This window comes from Dipodomys merriami, unplaced genomic scaffold (genome assembly GCF_024711535.1).
Source record: "Dipodomys merriami isolate MVZ:Mamm:240054 unplaced genomic scaffold, mDipMer1.0.p SCAF_16, whole genome shotgun sequence".
Taxonomy (NCBI): Eukaryota; Metazoa; Chordata; class Mammalia; order Rodentia; family Heteromyidae; genus Dipodomys; species Dipodomys merriami.
In genome coordinates, this window is record NW_027202937.1 from 9,578,809 (window position 1) to 9,603,187 (window position 24,379).

At 52.6% G+C, this 24,379-nt stretch overlaps 1 protein-coding gene across 3 annotated transcripts in view; it reads left to right on the top strand.

Annotated features, from left to right (window-relative positions):
* The window catches only part of Ilrun (inflammation and lipid regulator with UBA-like and NBR1-like domains), a 54,840-nt gene extending 47,538 nt beyond the window's left edge, over positions 1-7,302 (top strand). For 2 of the 3 annotated variants that reach the window (XM_070023940.1, XM_070023942.1), the window contains exon 5: positions 4,207-7,302. In XM_070023940.1, the coding sequence (XP_069880041.1) occupies positions 4,207-4,242 (36 nt within the window). In that variant the 3' untranslated portion in view covers positions 4,243-7,302. Of the gene's footprint in view, positions 1-2,038; positions 2,107-4,206 lie in introns of all 3 variants that reach the window. The other variant, XR_011372214.1, reaches the window with a different exon arrangement.
* The last annotated feature ends 17,077 nt before the right edge of the window (positions 7,303-24,379 follow it).

Sequence of the window (24,379 nt, forward strand, 5' to 3'; positions counted from 1 at the left end):
GCCCAGAGTTTAAACCCAGGATTGGCAAAAAAAAAAAAAAAAAGTTGAATTGCTAAGCCCCTAGATACAGTGAACATTATCTGAATTACCATGTTTTACTCTTTAAGTTAGGCTTGGCTACCATAACTTTACTGGTCCTGGGCCTTGTACTCAGGCCTGTGAGCTATTCCTGAAGTCTCAAGGCTAGTGCTCTACCACTTGAGCCAAGTGGTTTTGGCTTTTTGATGGTTAACTGGAGATAAGAGTTTTAAGGATTTTTCTGCCTGGATGGCTTTGAACCTCCATCCTCAGATCTCAACCTCCTCCGTAGGATTACAGGCATGAGCCACCAGCACTTGGCCTAATATGCCATTCTTTAGATGAAAGACAATTAGTAGCATTTTTCTTCTTAGAAGGCAGAGTCATCAGGGAATCAATGAAAGCCACCAGCCTAAGCTAACTAAATGCCCCACACTAAATGGTCTGAACCCCAGACTGTCAAATGGAAACCTGAAAAGGTATGTCTGTAACTCCTTTCTGCAAGGATTCTGAGACAAGTCACAGGCCTGCAGTGCTTGATTGAGGCCCACGGGAAGTGTGGAGCTTTGGCTTGGAAAGCAGTTACATTTAGAGTGAAGGAGGAAATATTTTGTAGGAAACAAATGCTGTTTGCTTTTGGAGTTTCCCCTGTGCATTTTTTTTTCCGGCTTCGTGACTTCTGGGCATTGTAATGGTTCTAAATCTTCAGGGAACTAAGCTTCTCTTCTGGGGTTATTCTGAATGAGAATGTGGGGAGGCGCTGAGGCAGGGCGGCTTACTTTAAGCTGCTTTACTTCCTGCCTCTGGTGTAATGTGACTATCACCAAACCCTGCAAATGGAAGCCAGAGCGCTTTGCTGCCCTGGCCCACCCTGACTGTGCTGGTAGGGCTTTGGTTGCCAACACAGTTGCATGCAGCCTTTGCTTGCCTGCTGGAGATAAGGCTGAATTTGGCTAGCAAGTGTAAAAGTGGCCTTACCAGCTACTTCTTTGCTCCCTAGTGGGGTGTCCTTGGTTAGGTTACCTGACTCTGAGCTGGGAAATCATGCTTGTCTTAGTGGGTCTTTGTGAAGACTCTGCTACTTACTGGAGCCCTTTCAGTATTGTCCTGTCCTGCCTCCACTTCACCTCCTCAGGAGTTTCTGTCCGCTAAAACCACTGAGCAGCTAGAGACATTCTCATTTTTGATCTTTGGAGGCTAATATGAAAAAACAAAGTTAAGCATTATCAGTGCTGGGGGAGTGGGGGAATGGACATTTTAATCTCATGTTCCTCATCCTTGTTAGCTGTGACATCTGACTCCCAAGACTAGAAGACATTTTTCTCAGAATATTGTTTTTTAGCCTCCTCCACAAGGCACTTTATGTCATCTCCTAGAACTGTGGATCTAGGAGGTTTGCAGAGGAATCTAAGGTGCTTTTGGGGAAAGAGACCTCATCCAGGGTGGTTTGGTGAGTGGTGCAGGGCAGGGAGCTGATCAGCTCTCTTCCCAGGTCTACAGAAGGAGGGTTGAGCATCTGACTAGCCACACCTGCATGACTTAGCCACTCTTGGAACCTGGGAGCCTGAAAGCAAGACAGATGGCTTGGCACCCAGGCACTTGTCTCCCACCTACGTAACTCCTATAAAACCTGGCTTTCGAGAGGTCAACATCCTGTGACTTTTAGAGTGCTCTGTCATTCCAGGTAGTAGTCTGAGAAATATCTTCCATTTATTAATTCAACAAATATTCATTGCATGTCTGCTAAGGACCAGGTACATTGTGGGGGTGGAGGCAAGGGGGTGACAGCAAAGGATACAAAGTCAACGAAGTTCTCATCACTGGCAGCTCTGCAACTGAGTTGTGCCTAAAGTCAGATGGGGTTGTTGTGCATGCTAGGCAAGCAGCCTCTAGATTCAGGATTCTTAACATAGTTGTCAAGTGTGTGGCTGAGGCCAGTCCTATTCTCACCACCACCCATTTGATCTCCTCTGGTCCAGGGGGCTCTGGTGTGGCCTGATAGGTTACTTTTGCCCTTCAGGTCTAGGTTTGGCTGAGTCTTTTCAAGGAAGATGGGAGGGCAGAGGGACTCCTATGCCATCTTTCAAGGTACTTGTATAACTACTTTTGGTGTTGACATATCTTGGTGTTTAATTCTTTTTTTTTTTTTTTTTTGCTGGTCCTAGCGCATGAATGCAGAGCCTAGGCTCTGTGCCTGAGCCTCTCTTTGCTCAAGGCTAGCAATCTACCACTTAAGCCACAGCACCAGTTCTGGCCTTTTCTGTTTATGTGGTAATGAGGAATCAAACCCAGGGCTTCATGCATGCTAGGCAAGCACTTTACGACTAAGCCATATTCCCAAGCCCTTGGGTTTTATTCTTTCCTAGTGAATGGGTAGTACTGGGGTTCGACTCAGGACCTCGTACTTCCTAAACAGCCACTCTACTACAAGAGCCATATCTCCAACCTTTTGTGCTTTAGTTATTTGTAGACTTGAGTTTTTGCCTAGGTTCCAGCTCAAACCATGATCCTCCTACCTGTCCAGCTTGTTTGTTGAGATGGGGAGGAGTCTCAATTTTTCCAACCCAAATCCAACCAATATCTCCCTCTGCTTTTTTTTTTTTTTTTAACTATTATTCAAGCTTAGGGCCACTGTCCTTTAGCTTTTTCACTCCAGGTTGGTGTTTTATCACATGAACCACAGCTCTACTTGTGCTTTTCTGCTTTTTTTTGTTGGTCATGGGGCTTGAACTCTGCCTGGATGCTATCCCTGAGCTTTTAAAGGGACTTTTCTGCCTGGGCTGGCTTTGAACTGCAATCCTCAGATCTCAACCTTCTGAGTAGCTAGGATTACAGACGTGAGCCACTAGCACCCAGAGTAGTGTCTCATTCTTTGTGTGTGCGCACATGTGTGTGTGCTAGTCCTGGAACTTGAACTCAGGGCCTGAGGGCTTATTAATTAGCCTCTTTGTGCTTAAGAGTAGCACTCACTTGAACCACAGTGCTACTTCTGGCTTTTTCTAAAGGGGGCTGGGAAGGTGGCTCAGTGGTAGAATGCTTACCTTGCATGCATGAGGCCCTGGGTTTGATTCCTCAGCACCACATAAGCAGAAAAAGCCGGAAGTGGAGCTATGACTCTAGTGGTAGAGTGCTAGCCTTGAGCTGAAGAGACAAGGGACAGTGCCCAGGCCCAGAGTTCAGGCCTCACGACCAACAAAAATAAATAAATAAATAAATAATTTAAAAAAAAAAAAGAATCTCGGGTGGGGGGGAGGGGGGTGGCTGGGAAGGGAGGTGAAGGGTAAACAAAGGAGGAGGCTGCAATGCTTGGTAAGAAATGTATGCATTATCCTGCCCATGTAATTGTAACCCCTCTGTACAGTATGTTCTCAAATAAAATAAAATAAAATTTAATTAAAAAAAAAAAAAGAATCTCACAGGGACTTTTCTGCAGAGTTGGCTTCAATCTCCTGTAGCTAGGATTATAGGCGTGAGCCATGGACACTCGGCTTGTGTCTCATTTTTAATATAAGGGAAGAGACAAGCCTTTTCCACCCAGCCAGGGAGCCAGAGTACATTTGAGAATTTAGAATAAATCTACCACGAGACAGAAGAGAACAAAGAAGCATCATTGTATTCTTTGTGTCCTGGCTTTGTTTGCTACCAGCCTGATGACCTTGAACAAGATTCCTTGTCTTTATTAAAATAGGCATCCTTTGAATGGGTGTGGTAATAATACTCACCTGGCTTTCAGGGCCAGGTGAGGATTATAAACGCAGTATAGGACCTACTACCAAGCCAGTATCCTAGGTGCCACATTTTTCTATTGTACAAGTATCTGAGCTATAGCAATATCTGAATCTGAAAGTGGTATATGAGGATCCTCAGCAGAGACGTGGAGATATTGCTATCAAGAACATAGGAAAGCTTTGTACCCTGGGTGGAGGAAAGCAGGCACCAACTGAGCAACCTATTGAACTACCTCTCTTTCCCTCGTCCCCTCTCAGTGGCTGGTATAACTCAGTGAGAAACTTAACTCCATGCCCTGACCTTTGGTCTTCAGAGTTTTTGTACATCAGGGAATCCTTACACTTCATTTATGACTGGGACTTCCTTCTGGATTGCTGGGAACTGTAGATTCTTGTACTTGGTTTGGTTGTCAAGTTACACTGTTGTATACCCTCACTGACTGTCTTCACTCTCTTCCAGGGGCTCCACGGGCCTTACCCCTTCGGCCAGTCTTAAACGGGTGTCAGCAAGAAGAAAAATTAACAAAAGACAGAAGGCCCGACTTTGGGGGGGGAGGGCAAGGGTTCCTCTGGATTATAGGCCACATCGCACGGATCCCTGGCTCTGATCCTCCCCCATCCTGGAAGAAGAGGAAGAAGCAGAACAGACTAGTTTTGAGTAAACTCAGTATGCATGTGTGAATGCTGGATCGCAGGAGTGGTGTTGAGGCTACCAAGAAGAAATCCATGCAGCCACCTTGGGTTCTGTTTATTAGGCGTCAATCTAACGACTCATTAGGTCACTCGGGAAGGGGAAAATAAGCCATCTTTTTAAACAAAAATTATTTTGCCTACAGAAAGGTTGTAGTTTTGAGCACATGTTAATTTTCCCCCTCTCTCCCCACTTTTACTTTTTTTTAATAAGGGGTAACATACTCTCTGTAGAATAGTGTTTGCTCTGGAAGCGATTCCGGCTGCAGCTGGCGTGGCATGTTTGGGGACTGTGTGGGTCAGTGCTGCAGAAGCACATCACTATGTCATCTGACTCCAGAGTCTAACCCCAGTGTTTATAGTGGCATCAGCCAGTGAGTCATCACCTTCCTCCTCTTTTCACTTTAATCTTGTGTTGATTTACACCTTTGACAGTTGTATTTGTCAATCCTTTGGCTTGTTAGCATCAGAACCTTTCTGAAGATCAAACTTCCCTGTGTGGCCAGCAGAGGAAGCCTTGGGGACGATGCCGGTGATGGAGTTTGAAGCCAGGAGGAGTCCTTGTACGCACATGTGTAACAATTCAGGTTGCTTTCTTCCATGTTTCTCTTGGCAGAAGGAAATGCCATCACATTTATGTTCTCTTGTGGCTCCCCATTTGCTCTGGGAACAGTACCTCTGGGCTGGCTGGGTGGGTGTGCCACGTGCACACACGGAAGGGTAGCTCACCGGCAGGTGTGCAGCAGACAAGTGTGAGCAGGTCCCATCCCATGCTTATCTGTTGTCACACAGCTCCCTTCTCTGTTCCCCTGCAGTTGTCCTTTGTGGTGTCCCCACCGCCTATTTGTGGAGGCTGAGCTCTTAAGAGAAGAAAATAACAGCCCTGAATGGGGAACTTGTTATGGGAAAGGGCCACTGACTACTTGATCTTGGAGACTATAATTTAGGTAGAAATGGAAGGACCTCCCCTAGTACAATGCTTGGTTTGGGGATGTTAGTCAAGGGGCAGCTGAGCAGGCGCAGAGGCTGGCTGCTCACTGGGCTGATTGCCCCACTGGACGCTGAGCAGGTTGAGCCGTGGTATCTTCCATGAGGAACTTGCACAGGCGAGAACAGCTGTCTGCCAAAGATACATGAATATGCAAAGTCTCTCTTCCCTTCTCAACCTTCCTTCCCTGGAGTTTTGGTTGGTTTGAGAGCCAGGGATGTGGGTCTAGGGTGTGGTTGCAGGGTCCCCTGCCTGTTACCATGCCCCCGTCTTCCCCCGGGGGTATGAGCAAAGCAGGGAGACCAAGGGATGAGTGGTTGCAAGGGGTCCTGTAGCCCGGGTGTGGGTGATGGTCTGCCTGCCTGCCTGTCTGTCTCTGTCTGGGTGTGAGTTCCAAAACAAAGTGTGGTGTTTGTTCCTCCTCATCCTCTTCTGAGACTGTTTTTAAACACTTGATTGTGAGAAAAGGCTTGTATGAAATTTCCCCCTCGCCTCTCCTCTTCCCCCAAGCCCAAAGCTTTAGCTCACCAGAGCCACTGCCTGTTTAGAAGAGCAGTGCAGCTGGGGCTTCTCTGGAACACACACAGGTTCCATTCCCTAGCAGAGCTGAGGAAAGTCCGTGCTGGGGGTCCACCCCACGGGGTGCAGGATGGCTTTTGTCTGAGGGCCCTTGTGAACCCAGACTGCTGCTGCAATAGGTGCCCGTCTCCTAGGACACTGCCACTTGAGTGCACACATGCCCAGTTATTCTTCCTACTCGTGTGCCCTCAAAGCAGCTTATCTTCAGCTACCCTGGCAGCCCCATCTGCTGCCCGCCCCCACACACAACAGGTGCCCTTCCCGTCTCCCAGCACAGGTTTTCTGCCTCAATTCAGCAGAGCCTTCATCAGCTACCACCATCCTAGCCCTGCCTTCATTCCTGCTTGTCTTCCTGTTGGTCGGCAACCTTTGCTTAGAAAGAGACATTTCAGGCACTTTGGCTTCCTTTCCAAGAACAAGCCGTCTCTGTGTATAGCCTTGCAGAAATGAGCTCCTTGCAGAGGGCCAGAGCAAGTCCAAGCCTGGTGCATGGCTTCCCCAGGGCCAGAGGAGGGTGTCGGTGCCACTCATTCTCCCTCCCCGCACTGGTGTGGCTTCTTAGAACTGCCTGGAGTTCCTCTTTACTCCCTGCCTATTAGGGTGGCAGGCAGGCAGTCACCTCTGCCCCTCTTAGAATCTTCACACATGGCAGGCTGCCTCTGAGCAGGACCCCCAGCATCTGACACCCGAGAAGCGAGGCCAGCACCAGCCTTAGGTGATCTGTGATTTGGGCTTGAGCCCAGTTGGGGAGGACTGTAGGTTTGGGAAGAACCTGTCTGTGTGCATGGAGTGAGGTGTGTGTGCGCGTGCGCGTGTGCGTGTGTGTGCGTGTGTGTTTGGATGTGTATGCACGTGTGCATGCCTTTTTTTTCTTTTTGCCATGGGGGCAGATGAATTTGGGGCATTTTTCTAGAACAGCCTTCTCTCCCTGTAGTAAGGACTGGCTGTAACTCTAAGCCTATTAGAGGCACTTCCAGCCTGGAGGGAACCTCAAACTGGTGGCCCAAGGGTAGCCAGAGGGGGGAAGTTGGCATTAGGGTTAAAAACCCCCAAATTCAGTCTGAGCCCCGAGAGGAGAGGATGGAAGGGTTGCCAGGGCTCAGAAGTGTGAGCTGTCCTCGCCCAGCCTCGCTGTCCCTGGTGGCCTCTGGTGAATGTGGGCGCAGCACTGGCTGCCCCTCCCGCCTGGACCGGGTGGGTGTCTGGTGGGCCTCATGGTGCCTAGGAGGAGATGAAGATGAGGAGGTTTTCCTTACTGTATAAATGAATATTTGTATGATTAAATTAACACACACAAAAGCTTTTCTCCTGTGTCTGTGAGTTTTTTGGCCTGCGTAGCCTCTGTGGCCTGCTTGACCCCAACGTAGTAGTTGTCTCTGGGTCTTTCTTTCCCTTTAGCACATGGAAAAACGGAAACCTTGAGTTTCATTATCTTTTTGGAAAATGTGCCTTGGGTTTACAGTGGTTCTGCTGACCTGCCTGTTAGCTGATGACCAGAAAGGTAAGGAAACTGCCTCTGGTCACCAGGGTGCCCCTCTGTTGGTCACCCCAGCATGTAGGAAGTAACGCCACATTGGCAGTGTTCAGCCAGCAAGCATTGTTTGGGTCCTGACTGTGTTCGGCTCCTTGAGGAGCTGCACAGGAAGCTGGCGACAATGTCACAGGCGTCTTTCTTCTGAGGAAAGCAGAAAAGGGAAATTGGGGAGTTAGTTCCACTTGGGCCCTGGCTTCTTGGATTGCGAAGATTGAGGCTTACATGGTTCCCAAGATGATGGTGCATAGTTTCTGGGTGCTTAAGGTGCTCTAGACAGCGGGCAAATAAACTAGATCCCACCCCACATGCTAACCTGAGTCAGCTTATGGTGGGGGAGGGGTGGCATTGCATGGCAGTTGAAAGCATCAAGCAGCTGTCAACCTGAAAGGAACGTAAGTGACGAATACAACGGTAGATGGTGCATTTATTGCCTCGTCTCAATGTTTCTGGCACTCCAGAACCAGCACTCATTTGTCCACAGGGATCCCACAGCTGAGGCTCAGCTCCAGAGGAAGCAGCCTGGGCCAGGTGCAAACACTGTTTTCACACTCTAAAGAGCCAGCCTTTCGCCAAGACTTGAATTGGGCCTTCTCCCTGCCTGGCAGACCTGTGATCCAGATGATGGTTTTGAGTGAACTGGTGGGTCTGGGGTACAGAAGCTGAGGGGTAGGAGTTCTCAGGCCACAGAAACCTCACAGGAGCCTGGGGTGAGGCTGAACACAAGACCCATGTTCCCCAAGAGCAGCCTGATAACCGTCTAGGATGGGCCCTGGCAAGGAGACCTCCAAGCAGGTATCCATGTGTTTTAGGCTCCCACAGCCATTTATTCTCTGTAGGAGAGGGGTTCCCACCTCATCACCTGGTCTTATGGCAACTCTGACCAACTCTAGGGCCTTCCCCAACACCTCTACTGCTAAACAGTTATTTGCTTGGCAGAATCTATTTGTCTTTAGGGCTGTAACCTGTCAAGAAGTCACCAGGCCCTGGGAGAAAGAAGCAAGTTTGGTGGTAGCTCCTAGTTTGATTCATTCCCACGGGGGCTGGGTGACAGGGAGGGGGCTCAGCTGAGTCTGGGGGTGGGGGTAGGCACTTGGAGTGGTCTGGACCCAGCCCTCTTGGCAGAGCAAACGAGCTCCCAAGCCACCTCCCTACCCAGCTCAGGTTGTACGTGCACCTCCCACCCTGTTCCCAAGAAGGCCCTCCCTCACCTGCTGTGACCCAGCCACTTCTCAGAAAACACCTAGTGTCCAGCCCTGAGTGGCCACCGAGGGAATAGGCACTGAGGGCTCTCATGGCAGCCCCAGATTTCAAAACCAGGGGAGGAAACAGGCAAGTCTGTCTAGAGATGGAAGTATGTGTGTGAACTTGGGGGCCAAGGGACCAGAGAATGGCTTCTAGTCAGGCAGTGTGATTTCCCCAATCAAGATCTGGGTAGTTACTTGGAGATAAGAGTCTCCTGGTCTTCCCTGCCAAGGCTGGCAGTGTGATTTCCCCAAAAAACAAAGATATTAGCACTTAGGGTGTGTGTGTGTGTGTGTGTGTGTGTGTGTGTGTGTGTGTGTGTGTGTGTGTGTGTGTGTGTGTGTGTGTGTGTGTGTGTGTGTGTGTGTGTGTGTGTGTGTGTGTGTGTGTGTGTGTGTGTGTGTGTGTGTGTGTGTGTGTGTGTGTCTTGCACTCAAGATCTGGGTAGTTACTTGGAGATAAGAGTCTCCTGGTCTTCCCTGCCAAGGCTGGCTTAGAACCATGGCCATCAGATTCTGAGCAGCTTGGATTACAGGTGTGAGCCACTAATGCCTGTAGCACTTAATTCTGAGATGCTGTAGCTCCAGCAGTTCCTACTGAACTTAAATGTGTTTAAACATTGTAGTTGAACAGGTGTTAAGACAGTTACCAGATTGGGCATTTCCCCCTCTACAGTTTGAAGGAGTTGACATATTCAACATGTGGCCATGGTTTATGCAAATTGTGATTTCTGGCCTAACCACTCCTGTGGTGTGCTGCTCTCTGGTCACGCAACAAAGGTTTCCATGTCCACTGTAATTATGGTAATTTATATGAATTACCATAGGTAATCCCAGATGAGGCAGTCAAGGGCAGGCGGGTCTGGTGCTCAGTTGTGAACAACCAACTCCTACATGTCACAATCCCATACAAACAGGTAATCTTGTAGGGCATGGAGTAATCTTTAGGAGGGACTGGAGGCTTCTCTGAGGAAGTAACACTGAAGCTGAGACACCTGAAGAATACAGAGAGGGGTCAGAGGAGACAGTATAGGAATGTTGGGGAGACACTGGAAGGAGTTCTGAATGGAGCAGGGAAGGTAGGTTGTAGCTTGGTTCCTGTGCTCCCTTCCCCCCAAGGACTTCCAGGGCAGCGGCAGGAGAAAGAATGTGTTTGACCCAGGCTTATAGAGCCGTGCTTCTGTATACCTGGTCCTGATCAACAACAGTGACACCTAGAGTCCCTAAAGGCAGGCAAGCACTCCCACCACACCATGCCCCAATCAGAGGGCAGTGGGGCCGATCACTAGCCAGCAAGGGTCTGCAGCTGAGATGGGGGTGGTATTGGTCTCAGGACAGCCATGGAAGTATGGCGAGATGGAGAGGAGCAGCAAGTAGCCCACTGGGCCGGGGCAATGTGACCGTCTTCTGCTGGTAGAGGGTGGGTCTGCTGCCAGCAGAGGGCACCACATGGCCAGCCTCTCATCTGCAAAGGGCCAGGCCTCCCTGGCAAGTAGGCCCCTCACTTTCCCACTCCAGGGCAGGTGTTGCTTCTGCCTCCACTTACAGGCAGGCTTGGGTGGGAATTCAAGCCAGATAATTTAGGCACCCTAAATTAGGACCCTCAGTGTCCCAATTGGGACTCCCTAAATTGGGATCTTCAGTGTCCCAATCAGTAAAATGAGGATAGTTCCTATCACAGGTGTTGGAATGAAAACGCTAGTGAAAATGTTTAGCAGCATTACCTAGCATTTGATCAGCATCCAACCCCTGGTGACCACCCTGTCATTATGATCTGCTTGATGTGCTGTGGCCTGGGTCCCTAGGGAAGAACACTGGACATCTGGGAGGCAGAGTCCAAGGAACCTGAAGCCTGCTATAGACTCTCCCTAGGCCACAACGTTTATTTACCGAAAACCCTTGTCTTTATGAGTATTTATTGGTTTGTGGTGGGAGTTGGGGTATGGTAAAGAAGAGGCCTAGGATATTCGGATTTCCTCTGTAAGGCAAGGAGGCGGCACTCAGCCATTGTGTGCAGTGGGCTCTTAGGGTGTTTGTTGAGTGAAGAGATGAACTGATGTGTGGGAGAAACAGGAGCCTACCCTGTGCAGGACCAGCCTGATTTCTGAAAACAGACACTACCCAGCTCAGTTCAAATACCACACACACTAGCAGAGGGTCTTGTGGATCTTGTGGACGGGAGAGGGCCCCAGGTGAGAATGACAGTCCAGAACCTCTGGCTGGGAACTGGTTTGGCCACTGGGTTTCCTACTTCCTAGGGCAGAGTACAGTGGTTGACACGTCTGCATCCAGGTGTCATGGGAACCTATCAACAGTTGTCATCAGGGTTTGGGGTGTCTGTGTCAAGTCCCTACTAGGCCCCCTAAAGTAGGTATTCCTTGTGAGGAGACAGGATCTAGGACATGGAGAAAGTGAGCTCCCATGGAGAGGCAGGCTAGGGTCTTATGAAGGGGCTCCAGCACTATGCCTTCTAGGGATGTCTATAGAATCAGATCTCTGTCCAGCTTCTTGGAGGGCTCAATGAGCCCTTGGGGGAGCCCTACCTCCCCTAGAGTCTTAACTGCCAATGTGGCCCCTCCTCACCTAGACTCTCCACCCGACACCTGAACCAACTGGGACAGACAAGGATCCCTGGGTATTTGAGAAACAAGATCCAACTTCACCTTATTCCCAGACTACCCCTGCGGTAGTCTTGGTAGGCTGCAATCATGGTAGTAGTTGGGCCCCAGGGATCCAGTCCTGGCTCTCGGAGCTAATTTGCATGGACCAAATGGGGTTTACAACTTCGCAGAAAGACGCTGTGGGAAGGGAAGGGACACTAGAGGTTCTTTAGCCAGGATCGAGGTCTCCTGCCTCTCCTTGGGTGGGGCTGTGTGAGAGGTATGGTGAGGAGCACAGTGGGGCCCAAGGCCCTCTGTGTAATGCACACACACCTGTTTCCTAGCATGGACTCAACCACATGCTGACACGCGGCTGCGCTCCTGCTACTTTGGCTTCCACACCAACACTCCACAGGATCTTGGTAGTCTTACAGTAGCACGTGCCCACGCAGCAGCTCACACTCATGCACTTTCATGTTTTTTGTTTGTTTGTTTGTTTGTTTTTTTGTCGGTCGTGGGGCTTGAACTCTGGGCCTGGGCGCTGTCCCTCAGCTCTTCAGCTCAAGGCGAGCACTCTACCACTTGAGCTACAGCACCACTTCCGGGTTTCTGGTGGTTTATTGGAGATAGGAGTCTCATGGTCTTTCTTGCCCAGGCTGGCTTTGAACCGCGATCCTCAGATCTCAGCCTCCTGAGTAGCTAGGATTACAGGCGTGAGCCACCAGCGCCCGGCACTTTCATGTTTTTTGTTGTTAGTCCTGGGGCTTGAACTCAGGACCTGGGCACTGTCCTTGAGCTTCTTTTGCTCAAGGCTAACACTCTACCACTTGAGCCACAGTGCCACTTTTGGCTTTTTCTGTTTATGTGATGCTGAGGAATTGAACCCAGGGCTTCATGAATGCTAGGTAAGCACTCTACACCTAAGCCACATTCCCAGCCCCACATAGATCTTTTCTTACTCACTTTTCCTTTAAGTTAGGAAATTCTGCCATCTTTCTATGCCATCCCTCCAGAAACGTGTTCCTTTGTTACTGTTGTGTGTAACTTCCATGTGGTACAGATGGCGGTCCTGGGGCTTGAAATCAGGGCCTGGACACTGTCTCTGAGCTCTTTCCACTCAAAGCTAGCACTCTACCACTTTGAGCCACAGTGCCACTTGTAGTTTTCTGGTGGTTAATTGGAGAAAAGAGTCTCATGAACTTTCCTGTGTGGGCTGGCTTTGAATTGTGATCCTCAGATCTGAGTAGCTAGGATTACAGGCACGAGCCACTGCAGCTCGCTTGGATGCTCCCTTTTGCTGTCATATGCACACCCTGTGAGACTATCCTCTAGATGAAGGTGTGAATGTGCCCAGCAGCTCCCATTCCAGTCTTCCCGAGAACCCATACTAGAGGAGTGGGTTGTCCGAAAAGGTATGTGGCATTATTGTTACATTTCATAGATGAGAAAACTAAGGCTCGGCCCCAAGGTCCCTATGAGGACGTGGCCAGCCTGGACATCACGTAAGTCCCCAGGAGTGTACATATGTGTACTCCCAAGCTGAGGGAGGGTCGAAAGCCTACCTGGTCCTTCCTGGAAGACAACAGCCATTTTTAGCTTTGTTGTCAACTCACTTGCTTGACCACAAAGCTTAAATCTAGCCTCCTTTAGTTAGAACTGTTCTAAAATCCTGACCCACAACTTCCTGTAAGTTCTAACTGGCCAGAACTCAGTCACTTGCTCCTTCTGTCTGCAAAGAGTGCTCCATTATTTCTCCCAAGAAATTCTGAGTTCCCCTTGTAAGAAAGGAGAAAGTAGATGCTGGGGAGCCCCCAGCATCATCTTCCCTGCACTTTAACCGCTCTCCGCTCTCCCCCCTCCCTGGGAGGCCCTCTGTCACACATCTAAGCCTGCAGACCCTAGCGAAGGGGGAGAGGAGAGGACATCAGTCTGTGGTGTCCACACAGGGGGAGTGGCTGGCCTTGCTCAGATTCTCCCACAATCAGCATGAGCTGAGCAGCTGGACTTTGAAGGACACTGCACTGAGGGGTGGCCTTGCCCAGAGCTAGAGAGCTCTAAGCCAGGTGCCCCGCCCAGTGTGCTGATGTTCTGAGGTGGGCACCTACAGCTGGATGTAAGTTCAACCACCTCCCAGTGCCAGGGCAAAAATCCTAGATGGAGGAGAGAGACGTGAGTCTCCAGGCAGTGAGCAGGGGGTAAAGGTAGGTTGAAGGAAGTCCCCTAGCGAGGGCTAATTCCGGGGAGGCAGTCCCTTTATTCCCCCATCAGAACAGCCATGGGCCCTTCCGTGTGGCTGCAGACCGGGAGTCTGACCAGGCAGAGACAGCTATGGTGAAGCCTTGGGTCAGCAGAGCCTGGAGAAGGAAGCAGGCATGGGGTGTGGGGTGTGGGGGCCTACTCTGCCAACTGAGTGGCTGGGCTCTGCGGGTCCCCTGAGTGGCCCTTCCTCGGGGCCTGTACCTGAGGAACCTGTGAACTCCCAGGAGTCTGAGTCCCCTGAGGGCGGCAGGGCCTCTGCACAGGCCCCACAGGCTCTGGGGAACCACGTGGGCCACGTGGGAGGAGCCCTTCACCCTTTGGGAAGAACAAGGCTTGATCTAGAGCACTGAGTCGCTGCATTGTTCCTAGCCTCTCCCTGAGCGTCTCAGGTCACCTCGCCATATTGCTGTTCAGAATACCAATCCCAGAGATGTGCTGGGAAGAAGTCTGTCTATGTGACTCAAGAGAAGGTGGAGTCCCCAGGGGAGGGAACTGCTCAGACACCCTGTGTGGGAAGGGGAGCCCAGGAGCAGGGCTGGGCCCTGAAGTCTGAGTCAACAAGAATGCCAGGGGAGGACTTCGTCCTGAGGTGGCTTGAGCAGAGAGGGGTCTTCAGAGTTCTCATGATGAACCCACCAGTGCCACAGCCCACCCCCAACACCCAAACCTCTGTCCTCAAAATTTTCTCCTGTCCCCCCAGAAGGGATCTACGATCTACCTTGCAGTACAGGAAACGGTCCCAGGGAGGTTGAGTCCTTGCTCAAGGTTTTGGGTGGCTGGTGGCTTAGTCATGCTCCCTTTGTGATTCTAGTATGCCAGTTTGGAAAGGATGTGAACGGCAGTGTTACTTATCCCTGGGCTGGAGCCCACTTCCCCCCGGAGGCCAGGTGCGGCCTGCGCTGGCCGCTGACCCCTAGGCCTCTGTGTTTCACCCCCGATTGCTTCCTGCTTCGCAGGGTCTTTGTCTGACTGCGCTGGACTCACGTTCACCCAGCGCCCCACCCTTCTCTGGAGACCAAGCAACAGCTGGGGGGCAGCTCCTCACTGTGCCCTGGGGCCCCTTGCCCTACCCTGGCCCTGTTCCAGCTAGGCTGCCCATGCTACATCTTCCAGATGGCATTGCACCATAAAGCCATCCCTGAACTTGGGCCACCAGGAACAAACAGCCCCTCCCAGGAGGCCGCACCCACCAGAGACCACAGCCTCAGCTCCCCTGGCCGGACACCAGTGCGAAGCTGCCGGAGGGAGGCAGGGCAGGCAGGACCATGGTCTCTGCTGTGAGGACCGGGCTCTTGAGACCTCCACAGCTCTGCCTCCCTCCTCCCCCTCTCCTCCCTTTCCATCCTCACTCCCTCCTCTGAAGTGAGGCAGAGTGCCCCGCTCCCATCACCTGGCAACCTTGGGCAAGTCCATCTCTGAGCTGTTCTCCCTCTGAAACGGAGGAGGACCCCGCAGCCATTCTTGGGGCTGCTGAGACTGAGAGCATGTTTGGAGAAGGCCCCCTCTCTTGTGTGAATGAAGAGGGATGAGCCCTCCTGGGAGGTTCTGGGAGTAAAGTTGTGAGCCAAAGGCCCAGGCCAGGTAAGCACCGGAGCTTCCTGCGTCCCTCAGCTAGTCACATCACCCCAAGGCCCTGCGAAATGGAGCCGGAGCCTCAGTTTCCCACCAAGGCAGTGAAAGCAACGGGCTATCCTCTGAATGGTTGATCAGCTGGCCCTACTCAGAGTCTGTTCTCTGATGCGGCTCTGCCCATCCCCTGATGTCACCCATTCCCCGCTGTGGAGGAGTGGGCCCAGCCCACGAGCCAAGCAGAGCCAGAGGGCAGGCCTGGAGGGCCTGCCTGCCTGTGCCCCTCTGCCTCATCTTCTTCCTTCTACCATATGGGGTTCCACAAGGCCAGGCTCACACTTCCTGGAGACACCCAGGGAAGCTCGCTGGAGCCAGGCAAGGCTGGCGTGACGCCTGCAGCCATGACAGTCAGCAGCCCCCTCACAGCGAAGATGAGGCTAGACGATGGCGCCCGGGATCCCAGCCACAGGTGGGCTCACCAGGGGGCTATGGCTGCCGGACAGAGTGAGTGAGAGGCAGCCCAGCCTCCAGGGTGGGAGACAGCCAGCCTGGGAGGAGAGGCCAGGACGTCTCATCCCCCCACACCCCGCTCCCTACTTTCTACTATTTGCCTCTTTGAGCCTCAGTTTCCCCATCTGTAAACTGGAATGTGACCTTCCTCAGGAGGAAGTATCCAGAGGATGGAAGTATTCAGCCAGGGTGCACCAGGAACCCCACCAGGACCCTAGACACCATCTCATCCAAACTCTTTTTTTTGGGGGGGTCCAGTTGTGGGGCCTGAACTCTGGGCCTGGGCGCTGTCCCTCAGCTCTTCAGCTCAAGGCTAGTGCTCTACCACTTGAGCCACAGCGTCACTTCCGGCTTTTTTCTTTTTTGCTTATGTAGTGCTGAGGAATCGAACCCAGGGCCTCAGGCATGCAAGGCAAGCGCTCTACCACTGAGCCACCTTCCCAGGCCCCTCATCCAAACTCTTTTAAGCCTTAAATCAGCTTGATGTTTCTGAGACGAGTCTAACTGTGTCTTAAAGCTGTGGGCTCAAGCAGTGTTCTTTCCTTGGCCTTCTGAGTACGAGACTGCAGGCAGGCGCCACCATACTTGGTTTCTCTCAGCTTTTGGACCAGGCTGAGGCCCAGAGACAGAAAGCAATTTATGGGGGGAGGGGGTTATACAAGGTGGCGCTGGGCTGTGGGAGTTGTCAGGAGAGGGTCTCCAGCTCTCGCCCCCAGACTCTCAACCTACTCTGACCTCAAATGTCCTGGTGCAGGAAAGCAGGGAGACCCACACTCTAATCTTTCCCAGCTGTGGTAAGTCACCTCACTCTCCTCTGTCCTTTTGCTCATCTCTCAAATAGGCTGCTCTGAAGCTGGCAGGTGATTCAAGCTCCCAGCACACACCATGTGGTCCCTACCACCCTGCGTGACTACAGGGTTATCTCAGAGTTAGCTGAGACGAGGAGGTGGGAGGTGAAGGGACCTGCCCAGGCCAGGAAGGTTGCTAAGACCATATAGCTACCAACACCACACAGACATTTGCTCGTTCCTTTCCCCTCCCAAGCCAGCCTAGACCCCCAAGGCTGCCCTTCCTGGGCCCCTAGTGAGCGGGGCGGGGGGAGGGGGGAGGCAGGGGGTGTGGGGCTCCTTGCCTGCGGGGTGGTAGCACCTGGAGGATACGTGAGTGACACCTGAGATGCTGGGCTGCTCCTGCTTCCTGCAGCTGCCGCCAAGTGTGTCCCGGACTGGGCGAGGGATCCTGGCTTCTCTGACAGCCATGACGTAGGAGCTTCCGCAGGGGCCAGAAATGTTCAAGGGGTGGGGGTGGGGCTGGGGTGGAGGGGTGGGGGAGTGGTCCTGAGGGCAGCCTAACCTGAATTTGGCTGTTTCTTACAAGCTGTGTGCCCCTGAGCAGGCTGGTTATTTTCTCTTGCATATGCAAATAGCAGTTTATGATGCCCACTCCACAAGGCTGTTATGAGAATTAGAGTGGGGTTCTGAAAAAAAAAAGCAGTCCAGAGCTTGCACCCTAAAAAGGGCTCAATAAACATTAATAGTAATCCTCAATTTATTCTTACAAGGGCACAGAGACCAAGAGAGACTGAACTGGAGCTGCAAACAGAGAGACAACAAAGCCTCAGATTAGGCACAAGGTTTTACAGCCAGACTCTTCCACAGATCAGTTTTGCCCCCCCCCCCCCGCCTTAAACACTGGGCCCTGCATTTGTATCCTTCTCCCAGAGCTGGGCTGGTGCCCTCCCAGGCAAGCCTGGCTGTCACCTGCACCAGGAGGGTAGACCCTAGAGAAACATCTGCACCTCCATGGCCCGGTGGAGCTGGGCAGGCACCAGAGGACCAGCAGCAACCCTGACTCTAAATATGACTTCAGGCAGATCCTGAGCCCTTCCTGGGGCCTGAGCACAAGCCAGCTGTGCACTAGTCCTTCTTGGAACTAGTGACAGGGGGAGGTGTAGTACCCCAGCCTCAGAGACCTGACTTGGGCTGTGAGGGCCCATCCTGCAGCCCCTCACACTTGTGACAGGGCTTGAGTCACTTCAGGGCAGCAGAGCCCTAGCTGGAACTGCAGGGCAGGGTGGAAGCTATAGAAACCCCAAAGCAGGAAGCAAATCCTTTCCTCGTCGCCCTCCCTTCTTCCTGAGGCTACCATGGGCCACGTGGGAACCAGGAGCAAACACTTCTCACACCTCTGCTCCCTTCCCCCATGGTTAAGTCACAGATCCTCAGCTCCACCCCTACTCACCCCCTGGGAATAGTGGTATTCCGCGCTCCACAGTCCACCCATCCATCCACCCAGCTACCCACCTATTCATCCATCTTGCCACCCAACCATCCACTCATCCAACCTACTCATCATCCATCCACTTATCCATTCACCCATCCACTCATCCATATATTCACCCATTCATTCACCTATCCAGTCATCCATTCACCCATCTACCATCCATTCATTCACCCGTCCATCCATTCATCATCCATCATCCATGCACTCATCTGTCCATTCACCCATCCATCTGCCCACCTATCCATCCATCCACCTATCCACCCATCTACCCACCTACCCATCCATGCACCTATTCACCTACTCTTTTTTTCATCCACCCATTTATCTACTCATCTATGCATCCCTTCCTTTATTCTACACACAGCTGTTTGCCACATCTGCCCTGGGTCCAAGGATTCCAACTGTGGAGGACAAAGCTTGTCCTACATGGGCTCTCAGCCCCTGAGCAAGAAGGAAGGACTGTCTGGTAGCATTGGGCATGAGCTGTGAGACCAGCATGCCTAGCATGGATCAGGAAAGGTTCTTGTAGGAGATGGCACCCGCATTGGATTCTGCAGATGGGGCCTACAGGCATGTACAGCAGGAGGCAGGACCCTCTGTCCACCTGCAAAGGCAGAGCCTGTTCTGTTCACAGTGAGATGCTGAGTGACCATTGGAGGTTAATGTGGAAGCCGCTGGGAGCTCCCAGGGCTGGACCGTCGTACATGCTTGTGAAGTGAGGCAACGTGGGTGGCAGGGTCGGTTCGCTCAAGGCTTCTGCGCCCCATGAGTTTTCTGATGGGGCCCTGGGGAGCCCCAGAGCATTGTTAGGTAAGCAGCTCCCTCGCTGCTTTTGACTCTGATCCAATATGTGTCCCTGGCCAGCAGCCCTTTTCTTCATCCAGTCAGTGTCCATTGACTTGTTAAGGTAAGCACATGCTAAGCACCTACTACATGCCAGATGTTTTGCTATAATCTGACAGTAAATCTAACAGCCCTGCACACATGTTACTCATGATCCAGGACAGGGGCTCCTGAGCTGGGGTTTATGGAAGTGCTCTGAGGGTTCTGGCATTGTGTCGTGTGTGTGTGTGTGTGTGTGTGTGTGTGTGTGTGTGTGTGTGTGTGTGTGTGTGTTTTCACTTTTAGCAGATTGTCAAGAGTGACCAGTATGGCTAGGGGGTGGCTCCATGCTGCAGTATTAACCTGGCATTCACGAGGCCCTGGCTTCAGCCCCCAACCCTCCCCTTCCCTGTTGAGAAACTGGCTGTTGCTGGCAGCAGACAAGACTGTGCTTCACTTCCCGAGCAGTGTTGCTGCTATTGGCAGGGGCATTTACCCACCATCCAGACCCTATGCAGCGACTTGAACCAGGCCCTGGGACAGGCCCTGGGAACTGTGGGCTGCTCTGTGTCTTGGAGGTGCAGGGCTGGAAGGTGGGCCAGGAGAATGGGGGGGGGTCAGATCAATGCAGCAGAGGGGCCAGGGGCTCCATGCAGTCCTTGCAAGGGAACATCTGTCATGGCTGAGTTCCATCTTGTCCTCTGGCAGTCCTCACACACCCATTCTCGGTGCTACTTTGTGGTTGCCTTTGTTGTCCCTTTCCTTCCAGCAGCCTCTCTCATTCATTCATTCCTGAATACATCTATTTCTTCATTCTCCTAGGGTATGCATTGAAGTGGGGGAGGGAGAGTATTGGTTAAGCTCATCAGGGTTTTATGTCGCTGGGCCGGGCCAGGCAGATTGGTAAGCAGTCTCCAAGGCTTCCCAGGAGCAGGGCTATAGAAGGCAGACCCTGCACTGTGGGACTGAAGGGGTTGAATGAAGTACAGAATGGTAAAGAGAACAGGGGAAAGTTAAGGACTCTATCTGCTTAGGGTCTAGCACAGGAGCATTGGGGAAAATGTCTTTCTCAGGCCATCTTTAGTTGATTCTTTTTTTTTTTTTTTTGGGTCCAGTCATGGGGCCTGAACCCTGGGCCTGGGTGCTGTCCCTCAGCTCTTCAGCTCAAGGCTAGCGCTCTACCACCTGAGCCACAGCGCCACTTCTGGCTTTTTTTCTTTTTGCTTATGTGGTGCTGAGGAATCGAACCCGGGGCCTCATGCATGCAAGGCAAGCGCTCTACCACTGAGCCACCTTCCCAGCCCCTTTTTCAGGCCATCTTTAGCATCATCCAGTAGAGGATGCTCGAGATCTCAAATGGACCTCCATTTCCTCATCTGTAACACAGGAGCAACTCAAAACTCCCTACCCGATCTCACAGGATTTGCATGGGCAATAAGGGAGATTGACCAAGAATAACGTTAACACTCATGAGTTCTGTTATATTTTTAAAAATTAAGAGAAGATAGGGACCCCCATAAGTTAAGGCCTGTGTTTGCTAGGCAGGTACTCTACCACTTGAACTTCCTTCCCCTTATGCATAGTTTTCTTTTTCTTTTTTTGGTCAGTCATGGGTCTTGAACTCTGGGCCTGGGTGCTGTTCCTCAGCTCTTCAGCTCAAAGCTAGTGCTCTACCACTTGAGCCACAGCACCACTTCTGGTTTTCTGGTGATTAATTGGAGATGAGTGTCTCATGGATGTTCTGCCTGGGCTGGCTTTGAACTGTGATCCTCAGATCTCAGCCTCCTGAGTAGGCGTGAGATTACAGGCATGAGCCCCAGTGCCTGGCACATAGATTGTTTTCAAGGTAGAGTTTTGCTCTTTGTCTAGGTTGGCCTGGCCTATGATCCTCCTATCTGCCTTTACGAGTAGCTAGGATTACAGAGTCGAGTCACCATGCCCAGCCTAGGCACTGTGCTTTGTATTCACTCCATCCAGATCCTTTGGAAAGGGGACCCTGGATCTTCTCAAACCTAGGAAGGAAACTGAAGCTGGGAGAAAGGCGGCCTGCCAAAGACGCAGCAGGAACTGACTAGAAGCCAATCTCTAACCCACAGCCTCACGCTTCCTCCAGACACGCGCCCGGGCACCCCGCAGCTCCCACAGCAGAGCCCTCAGCTTCAGCACCGCGCTCATCCGCCACCTTAGAACTCATCATGCCAAGGGCAGGCGCCGTGTGCTAGCCCGCGCTGTCTTTCCTCTCTGCAGGCCACTTGCCCTTCACAGGTGCTTTGGGTCTGAGCAAAGAACAGGCCCTCTAGGCCAGTCCTGGTGGAGGGTTCAGCCAGGGCGATGATGGAGAACACGCCCATGGGTGAGGGATCTGGGATCGTGAGGGCTGCTGAGGGTCCCCAGGGTGCCTGGGGTTCCTGGCATCGTCAGGTCTCTAGCATCTAGATTCCATCCACTTCCTCCCCACAGCCTCTCACCAGGACCGAAGCCTCAATGTTCAGTCCTCCCTCAGTCCTGGCCATCCCCTCAGTTCTGACATGCGTGCTTACACCTCCGCTTAGTTCTCACCTTCACTGCAAGAATGGCCAGAACTGTCCTGGCCAGGGTTCTGGCCAGCCTAGGAGCAGCAGAAATGGGGGACAGGGTTCCGGCTCCTGCTCTGCTGTCATTGTGCTGTGTGGCCTGAAGCAACTCACTATCCTCTCTGAGCCTCACCAAGAAGGGAACTTGCACTGATGGAAAGCTACTTCTTCTACCTCTTCCTCCTCCTCCTCCTTTTTCTTCTTCCTTTCTTTTCCTGTAGAACTGGGAATGGAACCTTGAGCATGCTAGGCAAGCACTCAACCACTGAGCTATACCCGTGGTCCATTTTTAAATTTTACATCGAGATGGTCATGATCGGTGGCCCAGGCTGGCTTTGAATTGTCAGCCCTTCTGCCCTGCCTTCTGAGGAGCTGAGATTCCAGGTGTCTGCCCACCACCATGGCCATGGATCTTTCTCCTAGCTCTGTCCACCCCCACTGTCCACCTCCAGTCTGGGATTCTAACGGCAAGAAGATATGGATCTTGGTTCAAATAGGATCTGAAAAGGCAGCCCCTCACCCTACCCTGTCCACATTTAAACTGCTCCTCAACACATTCTATCTTACTTTATTTGCAGCACTGTTTGTCTCTGCACTCTAAATTCTGATTATTTGTGTGTGTTTATAGTCTGTCTCCAAGAAGAGATGTTGGCTCATAGGAGAGCGGGGTTAGTAGGTTCACTGCTATGCACCCAGATTCTGGCCTGTAGTAGGTGCTCAATAAACATTTGCCGAAGGTGTGACAGGTGCTGGGGGGGGGGGGGAGGCGGGGGGCAGTGCCTGTAGCAGGCCTGGGCTGCTGAGGCCAGGGTAGGACCAGGGAAGGAAGCTGTCCTTCCCCACCTGGCACCGGGGAGGGCCAGCTCGGGGAGCAGGTACCTAGAAGGGCCTTCTCAGCCTGGATGTCCCAGTGGGAGCTGGCCCCTGGGATATGACGGCAGGGGCCCCTAAGGTTAGAGGGCCAAGTGTTCCTCCCTTGGGCCTCCCCTCCTCTCTCCAGGCAGTCCCTGGGCCCAAGCGGAAGGAAGGCAGCGGCCTCCTTGGAACTCGGGCCGCTGCAGAGCTGCAGCCCAGATAAGGTGGGTAAATTTCAAAGGGGCTGCTGGAGGACAGGACTACTGATAGCAGCTCCCGGTTGCCAGCACTGCCCTCCGCGGGGGGCCTGGGCCCCGGCCCCTCTGCAGTCACAAAACGAGCTCAATTGTGCTCTTATCACACCTGTGGTTTTGTAAGGCCCGGCTGGCCGGGCTGGCTCTGCGTCAATGGGGGAAAGGCAGCAGGCAGGCTCGGGGCTGGCGCGCAGGGTGTGAGCTGTGACGTGGGCCCTCCCTCCCCCAAGGCAGCCTGGGGTCCACCTGGTGCTGGGGGCAGGGAAGAAGAGGAAGCTGCCACCACACCCCATGCTAAGAGCTGCCTTAGCTCTGATCATGGCTCCTTGCCATACAGCGTACGCTCTGAGCCACCTGTGCCTCGGTTTCCTCTCTGGGGTTAAGTAGGAAGTGAATGGGATGGGCCGTTCCTGAGGCAGCTCTGCGAGTTGATCTGAGCACTCAGCCCACAGAGAGCAGCTGGTCTGGCAGAGGCTGGACAGGGACCACCCAGGACACAAGGAATGGCGGACTCTGCCACACCCCGGCCCCTGGACTAATTGTGGGTGCTACAGAGCCCATACCTTCCCCACTTTAGGTTTCCTTCCTGGCTACCACCAGGAGACCTACTAACCTACCAACAGACAGACAGCCTTCCCTTCTCTAGTGTGTTTACAGCCCTCCAAGGCTTCTCCTTGTCAATCCTAGAAGAGGGAGGGGGCTCGGCCACCTCCCCATCATACCACTAGTGCACCGGTGACCCTAAGTCCCAATCCTGGGTCTCCATCCCAGCCTAGAGTCTCCACTAGGGGCGGGAGAAGGCCAGGGTGGGAGCGCACTCTGGTCAGTGGCTCCATAAACTACAATCTGTATCCTGGGAGAATGGGGTTCTTCCACAGCTGGAGAGAGTTAACTGATTCATCCACCTCCCGCCCGCCTCCTCCTCCTCCTGATGTAGACTTTCAAGGTTCAGAAACCCTCCGGCAAGAGAGAATGTTCCATCTCACCAAGCTGGAGGAAAATGCCAGGATGGAGATCAGTTGGGCCAACCCCAGTTACGTATCAAGCCAAGGCGAGAGTGTTGGCTCTGGGGTGCGCATCACTGGGATGGAAGGGTAGGAGCAGGCCAGGGCAAGATAGAGAGGGGGCCAGCCGGGAAGCTGTGGGCAGGAGGCCAGAGGCCTGGTGGACCCCAGAGGCCTACACACAGGATCTTGGTCTTGACCCTGAGGGACCAGGAAGGGCACAGACTCTACCAGGTATGGGGAGGAGCCAAGGGGTCTGCATGCCAGCTGTGACCTTGGACATGACATTCACAATGCTCAAGCCTCCATCAGCAAGCACTGTGTGTGTGCCTGGAGGGGGCTAGTGGGAGCAAGAGGTCAAGTGTCCAGCAAAGCAGGAGGTGGCCACTTGGATGTACAGGGCGCTGTGCCACACCCACTTCCCCGCCCCGGCAGCTGAGTCTCTGCTCACGGGGAGTGGGTCAGGCACTTGCCCCAGTCACAAAGCTGGAAGGTGGCAAAAGCAGGATGTGTTCCTTAGTCAACCCCACGCTGGGGCTATGACATCACACAAGGCTGATCACGAGGACAGGGCCATGTGTCACCCAGCGTCCCCTGAGGGCTAAGGATGAGCGCCATGGTCTCTTCTTACCATCTGGCCCTGTAATCACTGCTAACTGCCAGAGAGGCCGGGCAGCCCTGTGTCCAGCTAAACATCACCAGTGATGGGCTGGGGTTTGGGTTCTGTGGTTGAACACTTACATAATATGCATGGGACCCTAGGTTCTATATCAAAACAACCACCAAACCAAAGCTGGGCATGGTGACATATGTCTGAAATCCCAGTGCTTGAGAGGCTGAGACAGGATTAGTGTGTGTGTGTGTGTGTGTGT